This window comes from Lacerta agilis, chromosome 1 (genome assembly GCF_009819535.1).
Source record: "Lacerta agilis isolate rLacAgi1 chromosome 1, rLacAgi1.pri, whole genome shotgun sequence".
In the NCBI taxonomy this organism is placed as follows: Eukaryota; Metazoa; Chordata; class Lepidosauria; order Squamata; family Lacertidae; genus Lacerta; species Lacerta agilis.
In genome coordinates this window covers 22,137,914-22,158,513 of record NC_046312.1, presented here as the reverse complement: position 1 = coordinate 22,158,513, position 20,600 = coordinate 22,137,914, and the positions used below count along the sequence as shown (strand labels likewise).

Sequence of the window (20,600 nt, the reverse complement as noted above, 5' to 3'; positions counted from 1 at the left end):
TCTACTCTATGGCCCAGAATAATAATTTAGTTCATTTTTCCAATCCATGCAAACACTCTAAACTTAGAATACACACAAATATAAACAAATACACAATACAATCATACACAATATCATCATTAGCATCACCACAATTTCAGACCAATTTAACATAAAACTCTGCTAATGTCAGGGAACAGAAAGATACAATTTTTCCCAAATAAGATCCATTTCTTCAACATCACCTTCCAGACACACTACTAGAGCCATTGCAATTCTTACTATCTTGACATTCTTCAGAACATTCTCCTTTTAAAAAAACCTTTACATAGCAACTAATCCTCTCCAATATAACATTGTACAAATAATCTAGGGTATTTGGGTATAGCTATTTTCTCCTTACTGTCTTCTCTTTCCTATTGTTCCATTTCTCCATCCCAATTATATTACCAGTTCCAACAGCCATATCAAAAACTAACTTTCCCTCCTCTTCTGTTTCCTGCATCCAAGCACCAGCCATTGATCCTCAGTACCTAATTTTCTACTTACCACCTCACCAAGCCTATCAGGACCTAGTGTCCAAGAATTAACTCACCACCAACCTATTTTTGACCTTCAGGAGGACTTAGGGTGGAATAGGGCAATAGGGAACAAATTCTAACAGAGTTGGGTTGTCAGACAGAATAGAACTTGGCCTATTTATCTCATTTCAGAGCCATCGGTTGGTCACTCTCATCATCTCACACATGGCGGCCAGCTTAGCAAAATTGCTAACTCCTCACAACGGTGTTTCATTAGGACAATGGAGTTGAACCCTTGATGTGCTCATTCAAATAGTGACAATTTTCAGGCTTCTTTTAGGTAACAACGAATTATGGACAGGGCAATAGGAAAAACTCCTGTCTTTTTAAAACAATCTTTGAAGGGCTTACTATATCTACCACCTCTTGAATCAGAGCCATCTTCAGGCCTCTTTCATTGTCTCATGCTTCCATGGCAACAACCTGGCGGTCCTCTCCATGGTTTGGACAATGGATTCACCCCCCTAGATGTGCTCTGCAACCTTGGCATGGAGGGTGGTGTATTGCCTTCAATATTGTTTCCTGCTGGGCAGGGGGTTGGACTAGATGACCCTTGGGGTCCCTTCCAACTCTATGATTCTATGATTCTGTATACCTTCACTTTATCATCAATTTTCCTTCCAATCATTCCAAAAATTTCTGCCCCCTTTTCCTCCTGAGGTTCAAACTTACTCCAAATCCTAACTTACACTGTCAGGGCTACACTGTCAGTTGCTAACCATGAGCCCCTTCCCATTCTACTTCAACATTCTCTTCTCCTTCATTCTACATCCCACAAACCTACATCTACATTCCCAAATAACCTTCTGCCAAGAAGCCATTTCTTCTGTTTCAAAACCTTCCCTGAAAAACTTAAAACCTGGGATATAAAATAAAACTTTTCCCCTCTAATCAACTTCTGTTGGAAACAATCAAACTGCTCAGAAGACATAATCTTCTCTTTTCTAAAGACATAATCACCTTTCCCCCCCTTTGTGGGAGGCAAATTTCCTTCCTTTGCAAGATTCACTGCTGCAAAGAGAAAAATCCTTGCTGTTTAAACTAAGGCTTCTCTCCATTTCTGTCCATCTCCCCACTCTCATTGCTTTACCAAAGGTCAATTAAGAAACAAAATAAGACTGTACCAACTTTAAAAACAAACTAACAAACATTCCTGATTGCAAGAGCAGCCCTCCTTTCAATGCTTCAGACACACTTTTACATTCACCTTAACATTGCAGAGAAATACTTTTCCAGCCCATTCTATTAAAGACACATGCCTTGGCACACAAACAATTTCCAAAACACACTCACCAAACCCTGGGGTTCAAACAGATTCCTTGAAGGGACAACAAAACAAAACAACAAATACAAATTGTGCAGCCACATATACAAGGGAAAAAACAGACTTCCCAGACTTCATTGGCAATGCAGCAAGAAATGAAACAATTTTGGGAACACAGAGTTTGGGAACACACATTTTAGGGCTGCTTTCTGCCCCACCTTTCCAGAATGAATGCAAGCCTCAAACAGGGACCAACACACACACACAGGCACTGCAGACACAGACAAACTCACAAAAATCACACTGCACAATCACTGCAAACACAGAACTCATACAACACACACACAGTGAAGGAAAAATCATAAAATTATTACAAGTCATAAATTTTTACACAGCAACAAAAATTCCAATTCCCCATCTCAGCAAGCTCAGGTTCAACCTGGGACAGTGGGACACTCCTTCCACCTAACCAGACTTTTTTCATGCACACACTCTCCGCTTCGCTAGGGACACTGAGTTCCTGCGTCTCATTCACTCAATACATCCACTGGAGCGTCCCCATACACCATTCCCATACACAGAGTAAAATCACAGAAAAATTCTTAACCCCCTTCTCTCTCTGAAAAATTCTTAACCCCCTTCTCTCTCCTCAGAGAGGGCACCCCCCTTCTTTTCCCCCTTCCTGGCGGCCCTCCACGGCTCACGGCCAGGCTTCTGGCGGCAACTCTATTGCACACTGCCAGGCTCCGGTGGCAACTCTATTGCACACTACCGGATTTTAGCGGCGGTCCTCTACGACACACTGCCGCTGCAGGATCGATCGCATCCTGCGCTTCCCCTTCCCTGGGAAGCTGCTCCCCCTGTGGAGCTTACCTGTCCTCTGCAGATCTTACTTCCCTTCCCCCCTTGCGGCCGCTTTCTCTTTCTCCCGTCGCCACGGTGCAGTTTGGCTCTCCCCCTGGGGTGAGCAGGTCCCTTCCCACAAACAGGCAGGAAGCGCGCTTGGGGCCAGCAAACGCCAGACCAGGAGAGCCTTTTCTGCTGTGCAGCGACGCCTCGGACTCCCTGTTTTCTCAATCCCGGGGAACAGCGAAGGGTTCCCGGCCAATGCACCACGTTATGGAGCCTTATTTGCCCCTACGGGTTCCCATTGTTGCGCCCGGTGAGAGAACATGGAAGTAAAAAAAAACCTGAGGCTTCTGGCTTCAGAGAGAGAGAAAGATTTAATTTCTGCATGCAGAGGTACTTCGGTGTTTAGATAGCCAAGCAAGTACAAAAGTTAGTCAGTTTACCAGCAGTTCTTATACAGTTTTCCAACTCATTCCCCCCACCTTCGGAAAACTTCCTCTTGTCCATATAAGGAACATTTCCTGTTGTACATATAAGGCAAATGACATTTAGCCAGAGTTGGTTCATGCGCACTCCAGCAAGGCCATCCTATCTCTTGACCTAGACAACAGTTCCTCTCAATGAAGGACAGCTACAGTACTCTCTGCGTAAGGTCTACTGTTCTTATCTCCAGACACTTAGTAAGGCAAAGCTTGCCAGAGAGAAGTACAATGCAGATCAAAGTTCACAGCTTTACAGAGCAGTTTCATACAGAAAAGCTTAACAGGGGCACTTTTATACTTAATACATTCACTGGACTAACAATACATTCAGGTAAATATATAGGTTAGCTAATTAACCCCTTCCAAGGTGAAGAGATACCAACGGTGGAGGAATGGCAGATGAAGATGATGGAATACATGGAACTCGCAGAACTGACCGTCAGAGTCCGGGACCAGAGGGAGGGGAAGGCGTCGCAGGAGTGGAAAAAATTTAAAGACTATTTAGTTAAATCAGTTAAACTGAATATTTGAGCAGAATTAAACAGAATATCGGCTTTGGTAGATATGTGTTAGATATGAATGGTAAGAGGAATTGTTGTTATGTGAAAGATGTATGTGTCAAAATATGTTAAGATAGGTTGTTAAGATAAGATACATAGTTACTGAGATATTTGACTAAGTAAAAGCTAAGTATATTAAAACTTGGGTAAAAGTGAATTGAACAATATATAAAGCTACCATGAAGAAGTATATGTTTTTTGAAGACAGTGGAGGGAACGGGGGAAGTCCCCAAATAGAGAAGTTAGAAACAAGAAATATTCAAAGAAAGATATTGGTTAAGGTTTGTATATGTTATTTTTATGTTTTTATTGTTGTTATTGTTTTGAATGTTGATTATGTTTATTGTTGATTATGTTTAATGTTTATTATGTTTTTATTGATGTTTATGTTATGTGTTGATGTTGTATTTTGTTCTCTTTTTCTTTTATTGGAAAATAATAAAATCTTATAAAAAAAAAAATTACTAATTTCCTTTTAAACCCTTGAATCAGTGCCTGCAATTTTAAATACTACACAAACTCCTAAATATACATTTGTTCTCATCAGTGGTTGTGATTTTTAGAAAAGGTATTAACAAGTAATAATAACATAGCTGCTTCCCTGGTGGTCTAGTGGTTAGGATTCAGAGCTCTCAACAAGTAATAATAACATGTCACAAGTAACAAGTAATAATAACATGTCACATTCCAATGCACCTCCCATTGATAGCAATGCAGTGTGGATAGAAGGCAGGGTACTCTGGGGTGCATAATATCTATTGTTTGTTTACATCACACTATTTTGCTTTTCTGCCAATGCACTCAAGGTGCATATACTGAATGCCAAGACTGTGGAATGCTCTTCCAGGAGAAATTCAGCAGGCTTTGTCATTCCGAATGTTCAGGTGCCTTTGGAGACTTTTCTGTATCAACAGACCTATTCAGTGGTTTAAGCTTTTAAGAGAAACCAGGCATTTTAATGATCAGACTGTATTGTTTTTAATGGCATTTTATCTCATTTGTAAAAAAAAATTGTACACTATCCTAAGATTTTGTATGAAGGGCAGTCAAAAAAATATTTTTAATAAATAAATGCCACTTGTCCCTTAGATGCAGCCAGATAGAACAGCTGCTAATGGAGATAGTTCTCCTGCTACCATAGGATCCTGGCTGACCATTAAAATGCACTGTGCTCAGAATGCCTGTAAAGTGGTACCTCTAGTTGCCGACACGATCTGTTCCGGGGTGTTGTTCGTATCCTGAAAAGTCCACAACTAAAGCAGCGCTTCTGCGCAAGCGTGGAGCACAATAGAGTGCTTCTGCGCATGTGTGAAGCGTGCAGAATGCTTCTGCGCATGCGCAAAGTGCACAGAACACGCATATGCACGCAGAGAAACTCGGAAATATACACTTCCGGGTTTGCCGCGTTCGCAACCCAAAAATCCGCAACATGAAGCGAACACAACTAGAGGTATGACTGTACTGTCTGAAGTGGAGTAGGGCTTTCTCAGTCGTGGTGCCTTGTCTTTGGAATTCCATATCCATTCTCAGCTAAGCAGCTGTTCAGCCTTGCTGACCTTTTAATTCTCTTTGGCATTTTATGCAATCTGATTCTGCTGATTTTACTATTTGTTGCCGAGGTTGTTTTACTATCACGGCATTTGCTTTACATGGTAATTTTTCTCCTTTGTTTTATTGTTTTCAAATATTACTACCGTGTTTCTCCTAAAATAAGACACCGTCTTATATTTCTTTTCGCTCAACAAAACACAGTATGGCTTATTTTCAGGGGATGTCTTATTTTAACCGCGTCGCATCGGTACGCTGTATAGCCACGCCTCTCCAGGCTGTTTTAATGGGAGGTGCCGTGTCACTATGGCTTATTTTCGGGGTATGGCTTATTTTTGGGGAACGGCTTATATTTCGCAAATGCATAGAAATCCTGCTATGGCTTATTTTATGGCTATGTCTTATTTTAGGAGAAACAGGGTAGCTGCCCTGTGCTCTTTGACAGAGAACCGGGCTATAGGAGATGTGTGCAGGTCTCCCATTCTGTGTGATGGTGCTGTGCGGAGAAGAGGAAACAGGGCTCTGCTTTCCCCCAAGTAGAACCTTTTGCTTGTAGACACAAGACCTGCAGTGGATTGGACTGAACCATGTCTGCATTTTAGAAACACAACCAAATGATTCTGTTCATCTTACCTGAAAGCTTCAACTACAGTCCTCTCTGGCAGCTTTGGGGCCACAACACTGAAAGCTTTTCTGAAATCTTCTAAAGACAAATAACCTCTACCTTGATAAAGAAGGGGAGAGAGTATATGAGGAAAGACATTTAAATCTTTAGAAGAGTAGTGTAGTGAATCTATGAATCAGGATTAAGACACATTTAAAGCCTGGAACAAGGGCTCCCTAAGAGTGTGAATCCCTCTTATTATTTTTTTAAAGGACGTGACATCTCAAGTGCACATAAATTTAGAGGGGATTTAGTTCCAGACCTGGTTATTATGTTTGGGTTTAATAACTAAACAATACCAGGAAATACAAGAACCTGTATTTTCTTGAGCTCTTCTTGTTCATAAATAGCTAGTGTGGTATTGCACTTTAAAGGGTCAGACGAAGATTGAGGATAACCTAACTCAAACCACCTCTCGGTTATGAAGATTTTGGATGATGCTGGGCCTGCCAGTATCTGCCATACAGTCTTACCTTCATTTTCAAACAGCTTAGTTCTCGAACGTTTTGGCTCTCAAACGCCGCAAACCCAGAAGTAACTGTTCCGGTTTGCAAACTATTTTTGAAAGCTGAACGTCCGACGGGTCTTCCGTGGGTTCCAATTGGCTGCAGAAGCTTCCTGCAGCCAATCAGAAGCCGCACATTGGTTTCCGAATGTTTTGGAAGTCGAATGGACTTCCAGAACAGATTCTGCTCAACTTCCAAGGTACGACTACAGTTGCTTCACAGGCTTGTTGTGAGGATAACAGTGATGGAAAACAATAAGACTTGCGAAATTAATATGAAAGCAAAACTTACATTGCCTGTCAAAAGCAGTGAATAGCTGCCTTACTTCGCTTTGGTAAAAATGTGCAGCCTTCTTTGTACTCACAAGATTTAGAAATTCTTCAAGTGATACACCTAGAAAAATAAGAAATTTGGCATATATCAAATGCTTATCATTATTCCTCCAAAAATTACTTGCAACACAAGCAGCATATAACATTTGGAGTGCGTGCTTATTCAGAAGGAGATGTCACTATTTACTCCCCAGTCAAGTGTGAACAGGATTGCAGTCTTACCCTGCAATCCTATACATGTCTACTCAAAAGTAAGTACCATGTGGCAAACTCTCCAGTAAGTGGGAGGACTGAAATCTTAATATGTTAAATAAAAGAACAATTCTTGAAATAGGGTTTTTATATTACTGCAATTCACTTCTCTTCTACTGCACAAATAATGAGGCTTAAACATATTTACACAGTATATTCTGTTGATTTCAATGGGACTTACAGGCATATATGCAGCTAGGTACAAGATACAGGAAATTGAATGCAGATTTCCAAAGAATAGCAAGGAGAGACAAGAGGGCCTTTCTAAACGAACAATGCAAAGAAATAGAGGAAAATAACAGAATGGGGAAAACCAGAGATTTGTTCAAGAAAATTGGAGATATGAAAGGAAGATTTCGTACAAAGATTACCATAATTAAGGACAAAAGTGGAAAGGACCTAACAGAAGCAGAAGACATCAAGAAGAGGTGGCAAGAATACACAGAGGAATTATACCAGAAAGATATGGAGGTCTCATACACCCCAGGTAATGTGGTTGCTGACCTTGAGCCAGACATCCTGGAGAGTGAAGTCAAATGGGCCTTAGAAAGCCTGGCTAACAACAAGGCCAGTGGAAGTGATGATATTCCAGCTGAACTATTTAAAATTTTAAAAGATGATGCTGTTAAGGTGCTACACTCAATATGCCAGCAAGTTTGGAAAACTCAGCAGTGGCCAGAGGATTGGAGAAGATCAGTCTACATCCCAATCCCAAAGAAGGGCAGTGCCAAAGAATGCTCCAACTACCGCACAATTGCACTCATTTCACACGCTAGCAAGGTTATGCTTAAAATTCTACAAGGCAGGCTTAAGCAGTATGTGGACCGAGAACTCCCAGAAGTGCAAGCTGGATTTCGAAGGGGCAGAGGAACCAGAGACCAAATTGCAAACATGCGCTGGATTATGGAGAAAGCTAGAGAGTTCCAGAAAAACATCTACTTCTGCTTCATTGACTACACAAAAGCATTTGACTGTGTCGACCACAACAAACTATGGCAAGTTCTTAAAGAAATGGGAGTGCCGGATCACCTCATTTGTCTCCTGAGAAATCTCTATGTGGGACAAGAAGCTACAGTTAGAACTGGATATGGAACAACTGATTGGTTCAAAATTGGGAAAGGAGTACGACAAGGCTGTATATTGTCTCCCTGCTTATTTAACTTATATGCAGAATTCATCATGCGAAAGGCTGGACTGGATGAATCCCAAACCGGAATTAAGATTGCCGGAAAAAATATCAACAACCTCAGATATGCTGATGACACTACCTTGATGGCAGAAAGTGAGGAGGAATTAAAGAACCTTTTAATGAGGGTGAAAGAGGAGAGCGCAAAATATGGTCTGAAGCTCAACATCAAAAAAACTAAGATCATGGCCACTGGTCCCATCACCTCCTGGCAAATAGAAGGGGAAGAAATGGAGGCAGTGAGAGATTTCACTTTTTTGGGTTCCACGATCACTGCAGATGGTGACAGCAGTCACGAAATTAGAAGACGCCTGCTTCTTGGGAGAAAAGCAATGACAAACCTAGACAGCATCTTAAAAAGCAAAGACATCACCTTGCCGACAAAGGTCCGTATAGTTAAAGCTATGGTTTTCCCAGTAGTAATGTACGGAAGTGAGAGCTGGACCATAAAGAAGGCTGATCGCCGAAGAATTGATGCTTTTGAATTATGGTGCTGGAGGAGACTCTTGAGAGTCCCATGGACTGCAAGAAGATCAAACCTATCCATTCTCAAAGAAATCAGCCCTGAGTGCTCACTAGAAGGACAGATCCTGAAGTTGAGGCTCCAGTACTTTGGCCACCTCATGAGAAGAGAAGACTCCCTGGAAAAGACCCTGATGTTGGGAAAGATGGAGGGCACAAGGAGAAGGGGACGACAGAGGATGAGATGGTTGGACAGTGTTCTCGAAGCTACTAACATGAGTTTGGCCAAACTGCGAGAGGCAGTGAAGGATAGGCGTGCCTGGCGTGCTCTGGTCCATGGGGTCACGAAGAGTCGGACACGACTGAACGACTGAACAACAACAACAATGCAGCTATAGGAGTGCAGAAACCAGTGGGTTATAACAGGTGGCTGTTACTATAGTTATTATTTTAAGCTGCTATACTGAACTATGTGTAGCATAAATAGAAAGGATCTTTTCTTTGTACCTCCTGTGATACTACATTACAACTGATTCTGTGTTCTGCTCTGTTGATGTGTAAAAATGGGCACTGAACTAAACAACTTGGAATTGATTTGAAGTTATTCTGCCAATGACACAATTTAAAATGCAAATTCAGAATTCTCTATTTTCTTTCATAATTTTTTTAAGTCAACTTAAAAATCTCATTGTGTGCAGTATTTTCTTTTCAAATCCTATGCCATGTTTTTCCCTCTAGAGGAGAACAGGTACAGCTGTGGTCTTGTCAAAATCAAGAACACAGTTAATGAGCACAGATAGATAACAGGGCCAGTTCAAATGTCACAATAAATCATGGGTCACTGTGAGAGAGATAAGTTGCAGCAAGCCCTGGGTTCATGCACATCTCCCTCTATGAGGAGATTCAACATTTTTTGCTTCCATTTTTTATTAAACACAATTTAGTGTTATGTCCAACACATCAACTGTTGTTAAATTTATTTATTTTTATTTATTAAATTTACATACCACCTTTCCAATGAGGAACACAGGACAGTTAGTTAACTATAGTTTGTTAACCTAAATAGTTTTATAACTCATGATTTGAAGTCAACTATTTTCAAATAAACTGTATATAAAATGAACATGTTTGTTGGGTTCAGACATTTATTTTAAAATGTAAAAGCTTCTAAACTCATCATTGCAGCCATGCTGGGGTGGGGTGGGGGGCATACAAGCCCAAACCTTATTGCTCCTCACTCCCATCATGATTTGAATTTATTCAGATAACATGGAGCTCTTGTGTAAGGTAAAAGGTAAAGGACCCCTGGATGGTTAAGTCCTGTCAAAGGCGACTATGGGGTTGCAGCGCTCATCTCACTTTTCAGGCTGAGGCAGCCACGGTTTGTCCACAGCCAGCATGACTAAACTGCTTCTGGCACAATGGAACACCGTGACGGAAACCAGAGCACACGGAAACACTGTTTACCTTCCCATTGAAGTTGTGCCTATTTATCAGGGTGGATAAAAATCAATGATTTTTTAAAAATATATATTAAAAAATCGGATTTTTTTTGTTTAAATCAGATTTTTAAAAATAAAATGCTTTTTGGGAAAAATATATTACCATCCAAAGGTTATTCAATCATGAAATAAAGATTAGTTTTTTAATTATGTAGAATAAGGCTGTATATGTTTAATTTTTTGGTAAATAAATTCCATTAATCCATTCACAATGTCATTTATGCTCTTCCAGAGGTTTTTGTAAGATTATTTGGCAGTTTCTCTGCCTACAAGATATTATCACAGATGCTTGGTTTACTTTTGCAGTTCTCAAAACTGAATTTGACTCAGCAGAGATCACATGCCTCTTCTTCACAGCAAAAATGTTATAACATGAACAAAGTTGAGAAAAAGACCTTAATCCTATTGTTCTACAAACCTATGAATACAGAATCAGCCCCTTCAGTGTTGAGTTTCAAGAAGTTCAGTGAACAGAATACAAACAATATTTTTCTGATTGTTTGGAGTGGAATGGATCTAATAAATCTATTTAAATTGTTATTATTAAGGTAATGATTATTTTTCTCCTTCCTAAGTACAACAGAAAAGTTGTCCAAATATGAATGATTAACCTATTAAACTGGGGATAAAAAAACTAATATGAAAAGTTGTTATTCTAAAAATCTTCATCTATTTGCATATTAAAGTTATACCAGCAAGAATTAGTCTTTATATAGAAAACTGTCATTTAAATCAAGCCTTACTGACTAGTGATTTAAATCAAATCCACCCTGCTATTTATCTACTTGCACTGGTGTGCTTTCGAACTGCTAGGTTGGCAAGAGCTGGGACAGAGCAACGGGAGCTCACCCCATCATGGGGGTTCGAGCCGCTGACCTTCTGACCAGGAAGCCCAAGAGGCTCAGTGGTTTAGACCACAGCACCACCCACCACCTACAGCTCAAGAAAACAGAATCTCAATATTAAATAATGTAAGAACTACAGGATTCATTCCCACATCGTATCATTTACACAGGTAGGAGCACCACCCTTACCTGCTACCCTATGAACTGCTTATCTGAAAGTTGTTTTCACAATTCACTGATGGAAATATTATGGGTAATATTCAATTGTGGCATTCTTCTTGTGCAATTCACTTGCACAAATGGGACTTATCCTTTCTTCTCCTCACCCCTGCAGACTTCCATACACCCTCCAAAATCTGCTTCAGAGGGTTGGGGATGCTGTCTATTTCAAGGATTTTAAGACCACACTGTCTTCAACTATCAGGTTCTGTTTATGATGTGCAATTTTTTAAATAGCAGGGAATGCCTAAACATACTGCATTTGCCTGCCTGAATATCCAATTTCATTAATGCACGCTGGCTTACATTATGAATTGACCCATGCTTAACAGACACTCATCTCCCAATATGTATTCATTGGAGCATTGTTGTTGTTGTTTAGTTGTTTAGTCATGTCCGACTCTTCGTGACCCCATGGACCATTGGCGCATTAGATAAAGTTAAATTTTCCAGGCCACCAGCTTGTGTTTTAGTCTTATGAATGCAATATAGGGCTTAAAATGCTATGCACACAGGCCTTCTGAGCTGGTTACACACTTAGTAGATGAGAAGAGTGAAATTCGACTCTATTTCCTTTCATTCTAGGTTTCTTATGCTGTATCTTCCCTTGTTCATCTGACTATTTATAACTGTTTGTGCACACAAACACACACACTGTTAGGCTACTGTGTTCATGTCTTGCCTGCGAGTTTCCCATTGGTGTTTGGTTGGCTTGAGTGGTAAACAGGGAGCTGAACTAGATTGGTTCGTGGTCTGCTCCAGTTAGGGCTCTTCTTACATCGTCAGTTTAGCAGCTTAAAGGATTCACGTAATTCTGAAGCCACATCTACACAGGGGCTTTCAGAACAGATTTGAGGATGTAGGAAACACAGGACAATTCAAAATAATGTGTGTGTAATTTCACAATACATCTAGAAGGCTCACAGAAATCAGAACACAGGATTATCCATGCCTATTGAAGAGAAACTGCACTGGCACATCATAAGATAATCCTGAGCTAGGCTGTCACTATGATCAATGCAAGGCATTCCGTCTTGCAAGCAACAAGCCCCCTTGCAAAATCTTCCAACAAACACTTAGGTCTGGAGGTGAGATCACACATGACTTTTCATCTCAAAAATGCCGAGTCGCAGAGGAACCTTAAGCAGCATACGGTTTTCATTCATTTTTCATGAAAGATTTTGTTCGGTTTAGTAAAAGTATCTTACACCAATGTGTGTTCATTTGAACTGAAGTTTCCATTCAAGTTCAGATTCAGTTTCTCATCTTTCATCAAAGATGTTGTTAGGAATAAGATGACTGACTTCCAAGCAGAAACGGAAGATGTGAAATGGAAGCTGGAGTGAGGAATGCCATTCAGATACATCAAGGCAGTGAAGGAAGAATGTCAGATTGAAGTAGCTAGGTTCTACCCCCAGGTCCCTTACAAATATAAATATATATTTCTGTAAGCTGAAGGACTGCTTTTGTTTTATTTTAAAAAAACCAACCTTGCTCCAAGGCAACCGGAGGGAAAATGGATTAAATCTTCTTTATAACCCCTCTCGTAAAAGGCACTTTTAAACACTATTTCTGCTGTGATAAGTACAAAGTGCAATATACATTCTTTTATAATTCTTGCCTTTTCTTTGTCTGAGTAATTGAACCCTTTCTGGAGCATGTGAAAGTGCCTTATACCAAGTCAGGTCACTGGTGCATCTACCTCAGGATTACATTGATTGGCAGCAAATCTTCAGGGTTTCAGACAGGGGTCTTACCTGAAGACTGAACCTGGGACATTTTGCCCTGTCCCTTTCCTTTTGCTTCCTCTCTATTTTCCTTGATATCAGCCTAGTTCCTACCTTCCCTTCCCTTCCCTCTTTCTAGATACAGTAGTGAGTTTTTATATTCTGTTTTAATCAGACTTAGCTGTCTTTCTGTCACTATTGTTTCAAGAATTTATTGTTTTCGTCTTTATTATGTTAGCAGCTCTGAGAGGTTGTGCTTAAATAGGATAGAAATTTCTTAAATAAATAATACTATGAAATATAAGTGTGACTATGATCCAGTTTCCCATTCCCTTGTGACTTGAAACTGGAGCTCCTTACTTTCACCTCTACACCACAATAAGGGGTGGGGAGTGCTTTAGAGTTGATCACTTCTCCAGTTCCACTGAGCTGGGCAGCATTCAATCTATAGTGTTTAGCTCAATATTGTACACCAAGTGAACCTGAATGCATATTTTTCAATACAGTATTTCTCACAAATTTAGTAATTAAAGCTATTCCATACTTATTTTCTAATTCTGTCATGTTCTAGTTTGAGTTCTTATCGCTAGTTAAAAATAGAGTGAAGATCAAAATATGATGCTTGTACATACCAGATTGATTTTGCTTCACAGAAGCCATGACTGAATCCACTTCCACCTAGAATAGACAAAAATGACACCATCAAGAAATGACTTGGTACATTTCTTTCAATTCATTGTTTCATTTGCTACCTGTACACAAGCCAGTTCTGCAAAACCGCTATCACAGTCTTACCTACAATTACCTTCAGTTCAGCTGTTTACTTCAGATGTCAGAAAATGAAGGGCATGATCCAGTTCTCTGAACTCCCATGAAGATGAGACGCTAAACCAAATGGGCAGCGCACGTGTTGGAGAAGAGCATGGTGTTTTAAATGCTTTAATTGTGAAATCAGAAAAGTGTTCCAACATGGGGTTACAAGTTACAAGCTGGCAGGTAACTATGAAACATGGGTAAGTTTAGCTAATATATTGATTCAACAGTTTGCATGCCCCTCTGCTCTCCTTTTCAAGAGCAGGGTGGGCATGGCTGTTTGTGTAGGTTGTGTCCCAAATCTCTGGAATGCACAAACAAATGGGCACTCTGCTGCAGAGGCTAGACACTAATAGTTTGCTTATACAACCACTTCCAAATCCTTGGAGAATGAATTAATGAAGACAGCTTGCCACTGGACTTATTCTTAGAGGTCTCCATTGAAGGAGAGGGCTCTTCGCTGACAAGGGAGGGCACTGGAGCTATCTTGGTAGCTCGTGACATAGCACATGAGGTGTCCACTATCACAGAGATGGGCCATTCCTAACAGACTAGTAGACCTGTCCCTAGAACCCAGACTTCTTACACAACTGGGACCTTCCTCTGGATAAAACTCCTCCTGGTGTCCCAAATTCTCATTCCCTATCTCACTAGGACCTTCCTCTGGGTCAGCCGCTTCCAACTCTCCAAGCTCCTTCCATTCCTCCCCACATTGTCCACGATGACTCCATGAGATTCATGACAGCATATTAACAAAAATATGGATGCTCTGAGAGAAAATTATGTACAGATGTGTCTTCATTTACAAAAGAATTAACATCTATATAATTTTGAACTGAACAAGACTATAACATTATACTTTTGAAAGGGAAACAGATGCCAAAAAGTATCTAAAAATTTAAGATCAGTTTCTCCCACCATTATTTGCTTTCAATACAAATCAGGCTATTTATTACAGGCTTTAATGATGGCAACATGTCTAGCATCTTTCTCCACAGAAAGATAAGTAATATGACTATGTGAAAGTAAAATATAATTTCATTAATGGTCTTATTTTGAACCAGTAGCTGGACTGTAATCTAGAAGCCATTTACTCTATTAGAATTAGCAGAACAAATATGGAGCAAATGGACTGTAGACTACAGACATAAAGTACAATCCTAAACATATTTACTCAGAAGCAAATCCAACTGTGCTTAATAAAGCTTTCTCACAGATTAGAGAACAGGTAAGTGCAGCCTCAGAATTTCTAATAAAGTCACTGAAAAATATCATAGATCAGTTACTTTCCAAATCACTATGGAAAGTATTAACAGCGACATCTCATGGTCACAAAAGGCATTACTTTGATTCACATCTTTATACATGGCAATATGAAACAAAAATCTGTTAAAACTTCATTAGGTAAATCTTATCAAGGCTGGAAATCAATAAGCAATGTCATCCTAAGCATGTCTACTCAGAAGTAAGCCCCAATGAGTTCAACAGCACTTATTTCTCAGTTAAGGCTGCAACCCTATGTATTCCTTTTGAACCTAATGAGAGTTACTTCTGAGCAGACTTGTACAGCATTGTGCTGTTAAATGTCATCGGGGCTGAAGAAATAGCCTGAATTTCCCTGGTTTAGTGGCAAGCCATATTTTAGCATTACATCCTAAGTGGGCAAACCATGGCTTACACCAGGCATGGCCAAACTTGGCCCACCCAATGTTTTGGGACTACAACTCCCATCATCCCTAGCTAACATGACCAGTGGTCAGGGATGATGGGAATTGTAGTTCCAAAACATCTGGAGGGCCAAGTTTGGCCACGCCTGGCTTACACAGTCCAAGATCATGAACAGCAGCTGAACTAGGTTTGCAATCCTTGTTTGCTGCTAAACCAGATGTTGGAGGGAAAATCAGAGCAGAACAAGGGGGGGGGGAGAAGGAAGGAAGGTGCAAGCATAAAGCTTGTTCACTTAGCACCAAGCTGTGGTTTGGCATTATGTCTCAACTGACACAGTGGTTAGAAAAATCTAACTTTTAAAAACAAGTGTGCCTTGACTTAAACAGTGCTCAGAAGCTCCTGTTGTCACTTGCACAACATACCAGTTGTGAATGCAATGTTCATCTGAAATTCTTATTTTAATTTACTTATTCAACCTTTCAATAGCAGTTTCTAATTTTAATTCCCAATCTACTTGTGCATATGTTTTTGAGATATGGTATGATTCTATTTAGCTATTTTGCATAATTGACTGGGATGTGGGGCAACACTTGTTTGCTTAAGTAACTTTGAAGTTTAGAAGGTCAAGCTGGCTACACATGCTATTGAGAAATATCTGCTTTGATGTAGAAACAGTAGATAAAAAAACCTGAGTGAATTACACCGTGCAACACTGATTTCCAAAGAATCAAGAAAAACAGCTTCTATTGGCAAGATAGTTGATGCAGAACTGTCCCATCTCAGAAACTGGAATAACCAAGGTTAGCTTTTATTTTAGCTCAAATGGAGACACAGCCAAGTTAGCATCCCTACACTGGGTGGCTCAGTTTCGGTTATAAGGAATCCATACAACTATATTTTTGTAAAAATAATAATAATCCAGGAAGTTTTATTTTAAACCGAAGGATTGGACCAGAATAAAACAGCATAGCAGACTGGAATTGTGAACAGGAGAACTCCACGCTGCAGCATTTTGTTGCTGATCTGGTCTGTCCATCATAATGATGGACATTACACTTGCAAAACCACAGGGATACTTTATGAAGCTAGAAACAAGTGATATCTATGATGATTCTGCAGGATGCACCCACTGACTTCTATTGGGCTGGGGTGCTGTGCTTTAAGGGACTCTCCTTTAATAATAATATTATAATAATTTTATTATTTGTACCACACCCATCTGACTGGGCTGCCCCAGCCACTCTGGGTGGCTTCCAACACATATAAAAACATAATAAAACATTACACTTTAAAATAAGAGACACTTGTTGTGCCAATTCCAGGTACTTAAATACAAGAACTCACAATGGAGGGTAAGGCCAACATTCACTGCCATTTCCTGCAATTTGAAAGAGAAAAAACACCCCAGTCCTTTGAAGACTTTTCATAATTCAAAAAACGTAAACTACAGAATATTTATCTGATTATTTTATGCGTGTTTGGGGTGCTTAATGAATACGCCAATCCTCAAGACAGGTTGGAAGAAAACAGACTTTACCTTTGAGGGCTTATAGCCAAACAGCATCACTACTGCAACCTTGTAGTCCTCTCTGTTTAAATATCCTTTGTTGTCTTCATCACATGCCTCAAATACCTAAAGACAACAAAGAAATTAATGAAGATTTTAAAACAAGCCTTTCTTCAAGTATGTTTGGCAAAAAGAAAACGGGTAATCAAGTTTGATCACATTTCTGTCTAATTTTGAATTAGAATTCGCTGCCCAGCTCGTTTAGTGTGTTTTAAAAGTCTGTGATCCTTAAAGTTTGATTCAGAATAATTCATTTTAATAGGACTCATGCCAGCAATTATTTGAAGATGCATCTGGATATTGTATTTTAAATGTGGATTTGAAAGCTTTTATTATTTCTAGATGTGGTGTTTTTATTTAAAACATTTATATATATCTCTCTTTAATTAAAAAAAAAATGCCTAGGCTTCTTATGCCAGCACAATAAAACAGTAAAAGGGGATCAAGGTACAACACTGTTCTAGGGACCCAGAGATTATTATATTTTGCCTTTAAAATCACTGATATTATTTAGATAATTTATATGCTGGGTAGCTCAGTTGATTATAGTGTGGTGCTGATAACACCAAGGTTGCAGGTTCGATCTCCATGTGGGACAGCTGCATATAACCTGTAGTGAAGGAAGTTAGACTAGATGATCCTCAGAGTCTCTTCCAATTCAATGATTCTAAGATAAACTGCTTCACTTTTTTAGGGGGGGGGGACTCTAAGTGGTTAACAGGTTGAAATGAAATAAAATAAAAATCAGAAAATAACAAAACACATTATAAAAATTCATCAGGTAAAAACAATAAAATAAGCATCTGAACAGGTTAACTAAACATTAAAAAGGCCCATGTAAAAAAATAGGTTTTGTTGCGCCTGCCCCCCCCCCCCCCCGCCAGCTGTTGCTCAGCAGTGGCACCTTCTTACTATTTTTGCCAAATGCCTTACAGGCTTCATATAGTTAAATATAATGAATTTAGAATCTAGAAAAGATTGCCGGGGGGGGGGGCTACAACAAAGATCCAGTTTTACAGCATCTCAGACCCCCGCCCGTCTCAACAACTGCTGACTTTACTTTTTAACAACCACTAAAATGTCCATCAAAGAATAACGAAAATGCTGTCAAAAGCAATCTTGAGTTAGATAACAGCAAGACTGCAGAGATACCAGCAGTTGAGAAATATTCTAATATACTCTGAATGCTTGTGAAAGATAAAATGCTGAGAGAGACTAAGAATGAATCAACTAACCAGATTTCTCATTAAACACTTGGACCAGTGAATAGAAATCTCTGCTTGTTGACTTTATATTTGTTACAGCCTCATGCAGGAACATGCTTATGAAGTAACCCAAACAGAAATGAAAAATGGCAGATTGCCTACTGATTATCAATAGAAGCACTTGGTGGAGAAAACTGTTAATGAAATGCATGAACAAATTATCAGGTCCTGAAAACACACCAGGACTACTTTAGACTTTTTGGATAAACACATAAAGGAGCAACTAATAGCTTTCGAAATTTTAACACCTAGATACAATCTTTTAATACAGCAGAGATGAGAAACTCTCAAACAGCAGGGGGGCAAGAAGCAATTCTCACATCCTGGACACCCACATAGCAGAGAGACAACTAGTTCTAAGTGTTCACAGAAATTCTAGCACTGGTATGTGGTGAATGTGCAAAACAAAAATAAACTTTCTAACGATAATAATAGTTAAACAAAGGATACACTGCACCCACAAACCCCAGCACCCAAGACTTATAACAATAGTGTGCAAACTTCAAGGTTCTCCGGAGCTCTTCATCTGGCTACAGATGTGTGAGGGGGTATAAACAAAGTGTGAGGGGGTGGGGTGGGGTGGAACTGGCTCATGGTGAACTCATGATTTTGCATCTGGTAAGAGTACAAAGATGGAATATTGATGGGGGAGCAGATATTCAAATGAGGCTCTGATATGGCAGACAACTGGGAAGGAGTAATATGGCTGATTTCAAGTCTCTGGAAGTACAAAATACAAAACACAGCTGTTATCCAGATCTGTCTCTATCGTTAGGTGAAGCACACATTAAACATGTGAATAAATCAAATGAAGGGAAGGTCTATAATTGTAGGACAACTACTTGTGCTCCCTTTCAATAGAATAGGGCTTCTCCCCCCCAAGATACTGTACCTAGGTCTGCAAACATGTGCATGTTTACCTTAAGTATTTATAATTAATTCTGCTATATCAGGGCAATCATTCCTGTGGTGTGAACTGTGGAATTAATACTTTTGGAAATGTATAGTTACCTTTCACCCACACACTGCAGATAATTTGGCTAGTGTCTAATAATTTGGCTAGCTATGGAGGGACTAGCCAGGTTTTCTGCTCCAGGTGAAGCCTCCAGAGGGACACCATTGAGGCTCCCAAGGTGTGGGGTTTCTGTGTGTGCCAAACTGAGTCTTTGATCTGGGTGGAATAAAGCCTTGTTTTGCCTCTGGTCTAGCCCAATCAGAGTGCAGCCTACAAGCACCCAAGCCTCTTGATAGTCTCCAAGTCATGGGAAGTAACAATTGCTCTTGTTAGATTTATCTGGAGTACCGTGTCCAGGTCTGGGACTCCTCACTTTAAGAAGGATGTGGATCAACTGGAGGGGGACAGAAGTATGAGGAAACGTTGAACAAGCATACCCTGAAGAAGGAAAAAGACTGAGGTGGGATTATAAAAAGGTAAAGGTAAAGGACCCCTGACAGTTAAATCCAGTCGGGAACAACTCTGGGGTTGCGGCGCTCATCTCGCTATTCTGTTGGGAGCTGCCCAGAGTGGCTGGGAAAACCCAGCCAGAGGCGCGGGGTATGAATAAACTGTCGTTTTGTTGTTGTCATAAATGTTGTGGGGGTTGTGGGGGGGGGGGCGCTACTGACCTTCAAGCAAAGACTAGACATCCGTATGCCGAGGATTTCCAGCATCTCTGATGAAATGTTTAGGAGTACTGGAGAAGTATTGGGAAAACTCAGATCCAAATCACCACTAAGCTGCCTGGGATGGTCTCGGGCAAGTCACTCCCTGGCCTACCTCACAGGGCTGTTGTGAGGATGAAAGAGAGCGGAGGAAAAGTGGAACACAAATGCAACTAAAGAACACACACACCACACCTCGTTTCGTTACCTACTTTAGCCCACCGCTTCCTGCGACTCTCCTCGCCACTTAATCCGCTCTCTGCCTCTTCACGCCAGGCGCACATCGCGGACGCTGCCTCAAGCCGGCGCGAAGCTTCCCATGGCAACCCCAACCGCTCTCGCTCCACTTCCCCTTAGCAACCCCAACGCCGCCCCTCATTGGCTGGAAGCGCGAGGCGGGAAAGACGCTATTGTCCCCACCCACTCACTCTCCCTCCTGGGCCGAAGGAATCGTCGGATTGGGTGAGGCGTCTGTCATATGGTTTTGAGGCGAGCGGTTACTCTCCCGGAACCGGAAGCTCGTTCTATAATAGGACCGCCCCTCGCGGTTCTGGTTCCTCCACGCTGCCCTGAACGCGCTTGGCTCAAAAGCACCCGGTTGCTTTGAGGTGCTTCTTTTCCTGTTTCTTTCCTTCCTGAGGGAATGGCGGCCTCCGCAAAGGGATAG

The 20,600-nt window shown here is 40.5% G+C and overlaps 1 protein-coding gene across 4 annotated transcripts in view; it reads right to left on the bottom strand.

Annotated features, from left to right (window-relative positions):
- The window catches only part of EFCAB11 (EF-hand calcium binding domain 11), a 58,689-nt gene extending 38,418 nt beyond the window's left edge, over positions 1 to 20,271 (bottom strand). For 2 of the 4 annotated variants that reach the window (XM_033141333.1, XM_033141343.1), the window contains exons 1-5: positions 20,146 to 20,271; positions 16,977 to 17,072; positions 13,591 to 13,636; positions 6,725 to 6,826; positions 5,897 to 5,987 (exon numbers count right to left, since the gene is read on the bottom strand). In XM_033141333.1, coding sequence (XP_032997224.1) covers positions 5,897 to 5,987; positions 6,725 to 6,826; positions 13,591 to 13,636; positions 16,977 to 17,072; positions 20,146 to 20,217 — 407 coding nt within the window. In that variant the 5' untranslated portion in view covers positions 20,218 to 20,271. The remainder of the gene's footprint in view (positions 1 to 5,896; positions 5,988 to 6,724; positions 6,827 to 13,590; positions 13,637 to 16,976; positions 17,073 to 20,145) is intronic. The other 2 variants (XM_033141358.1, XM_033141350.1) reach the window with 2 other exon arrangements.
- Between the last annotated feature and the right edge of the window lie 329 nt (positions 20,272 to 20,600).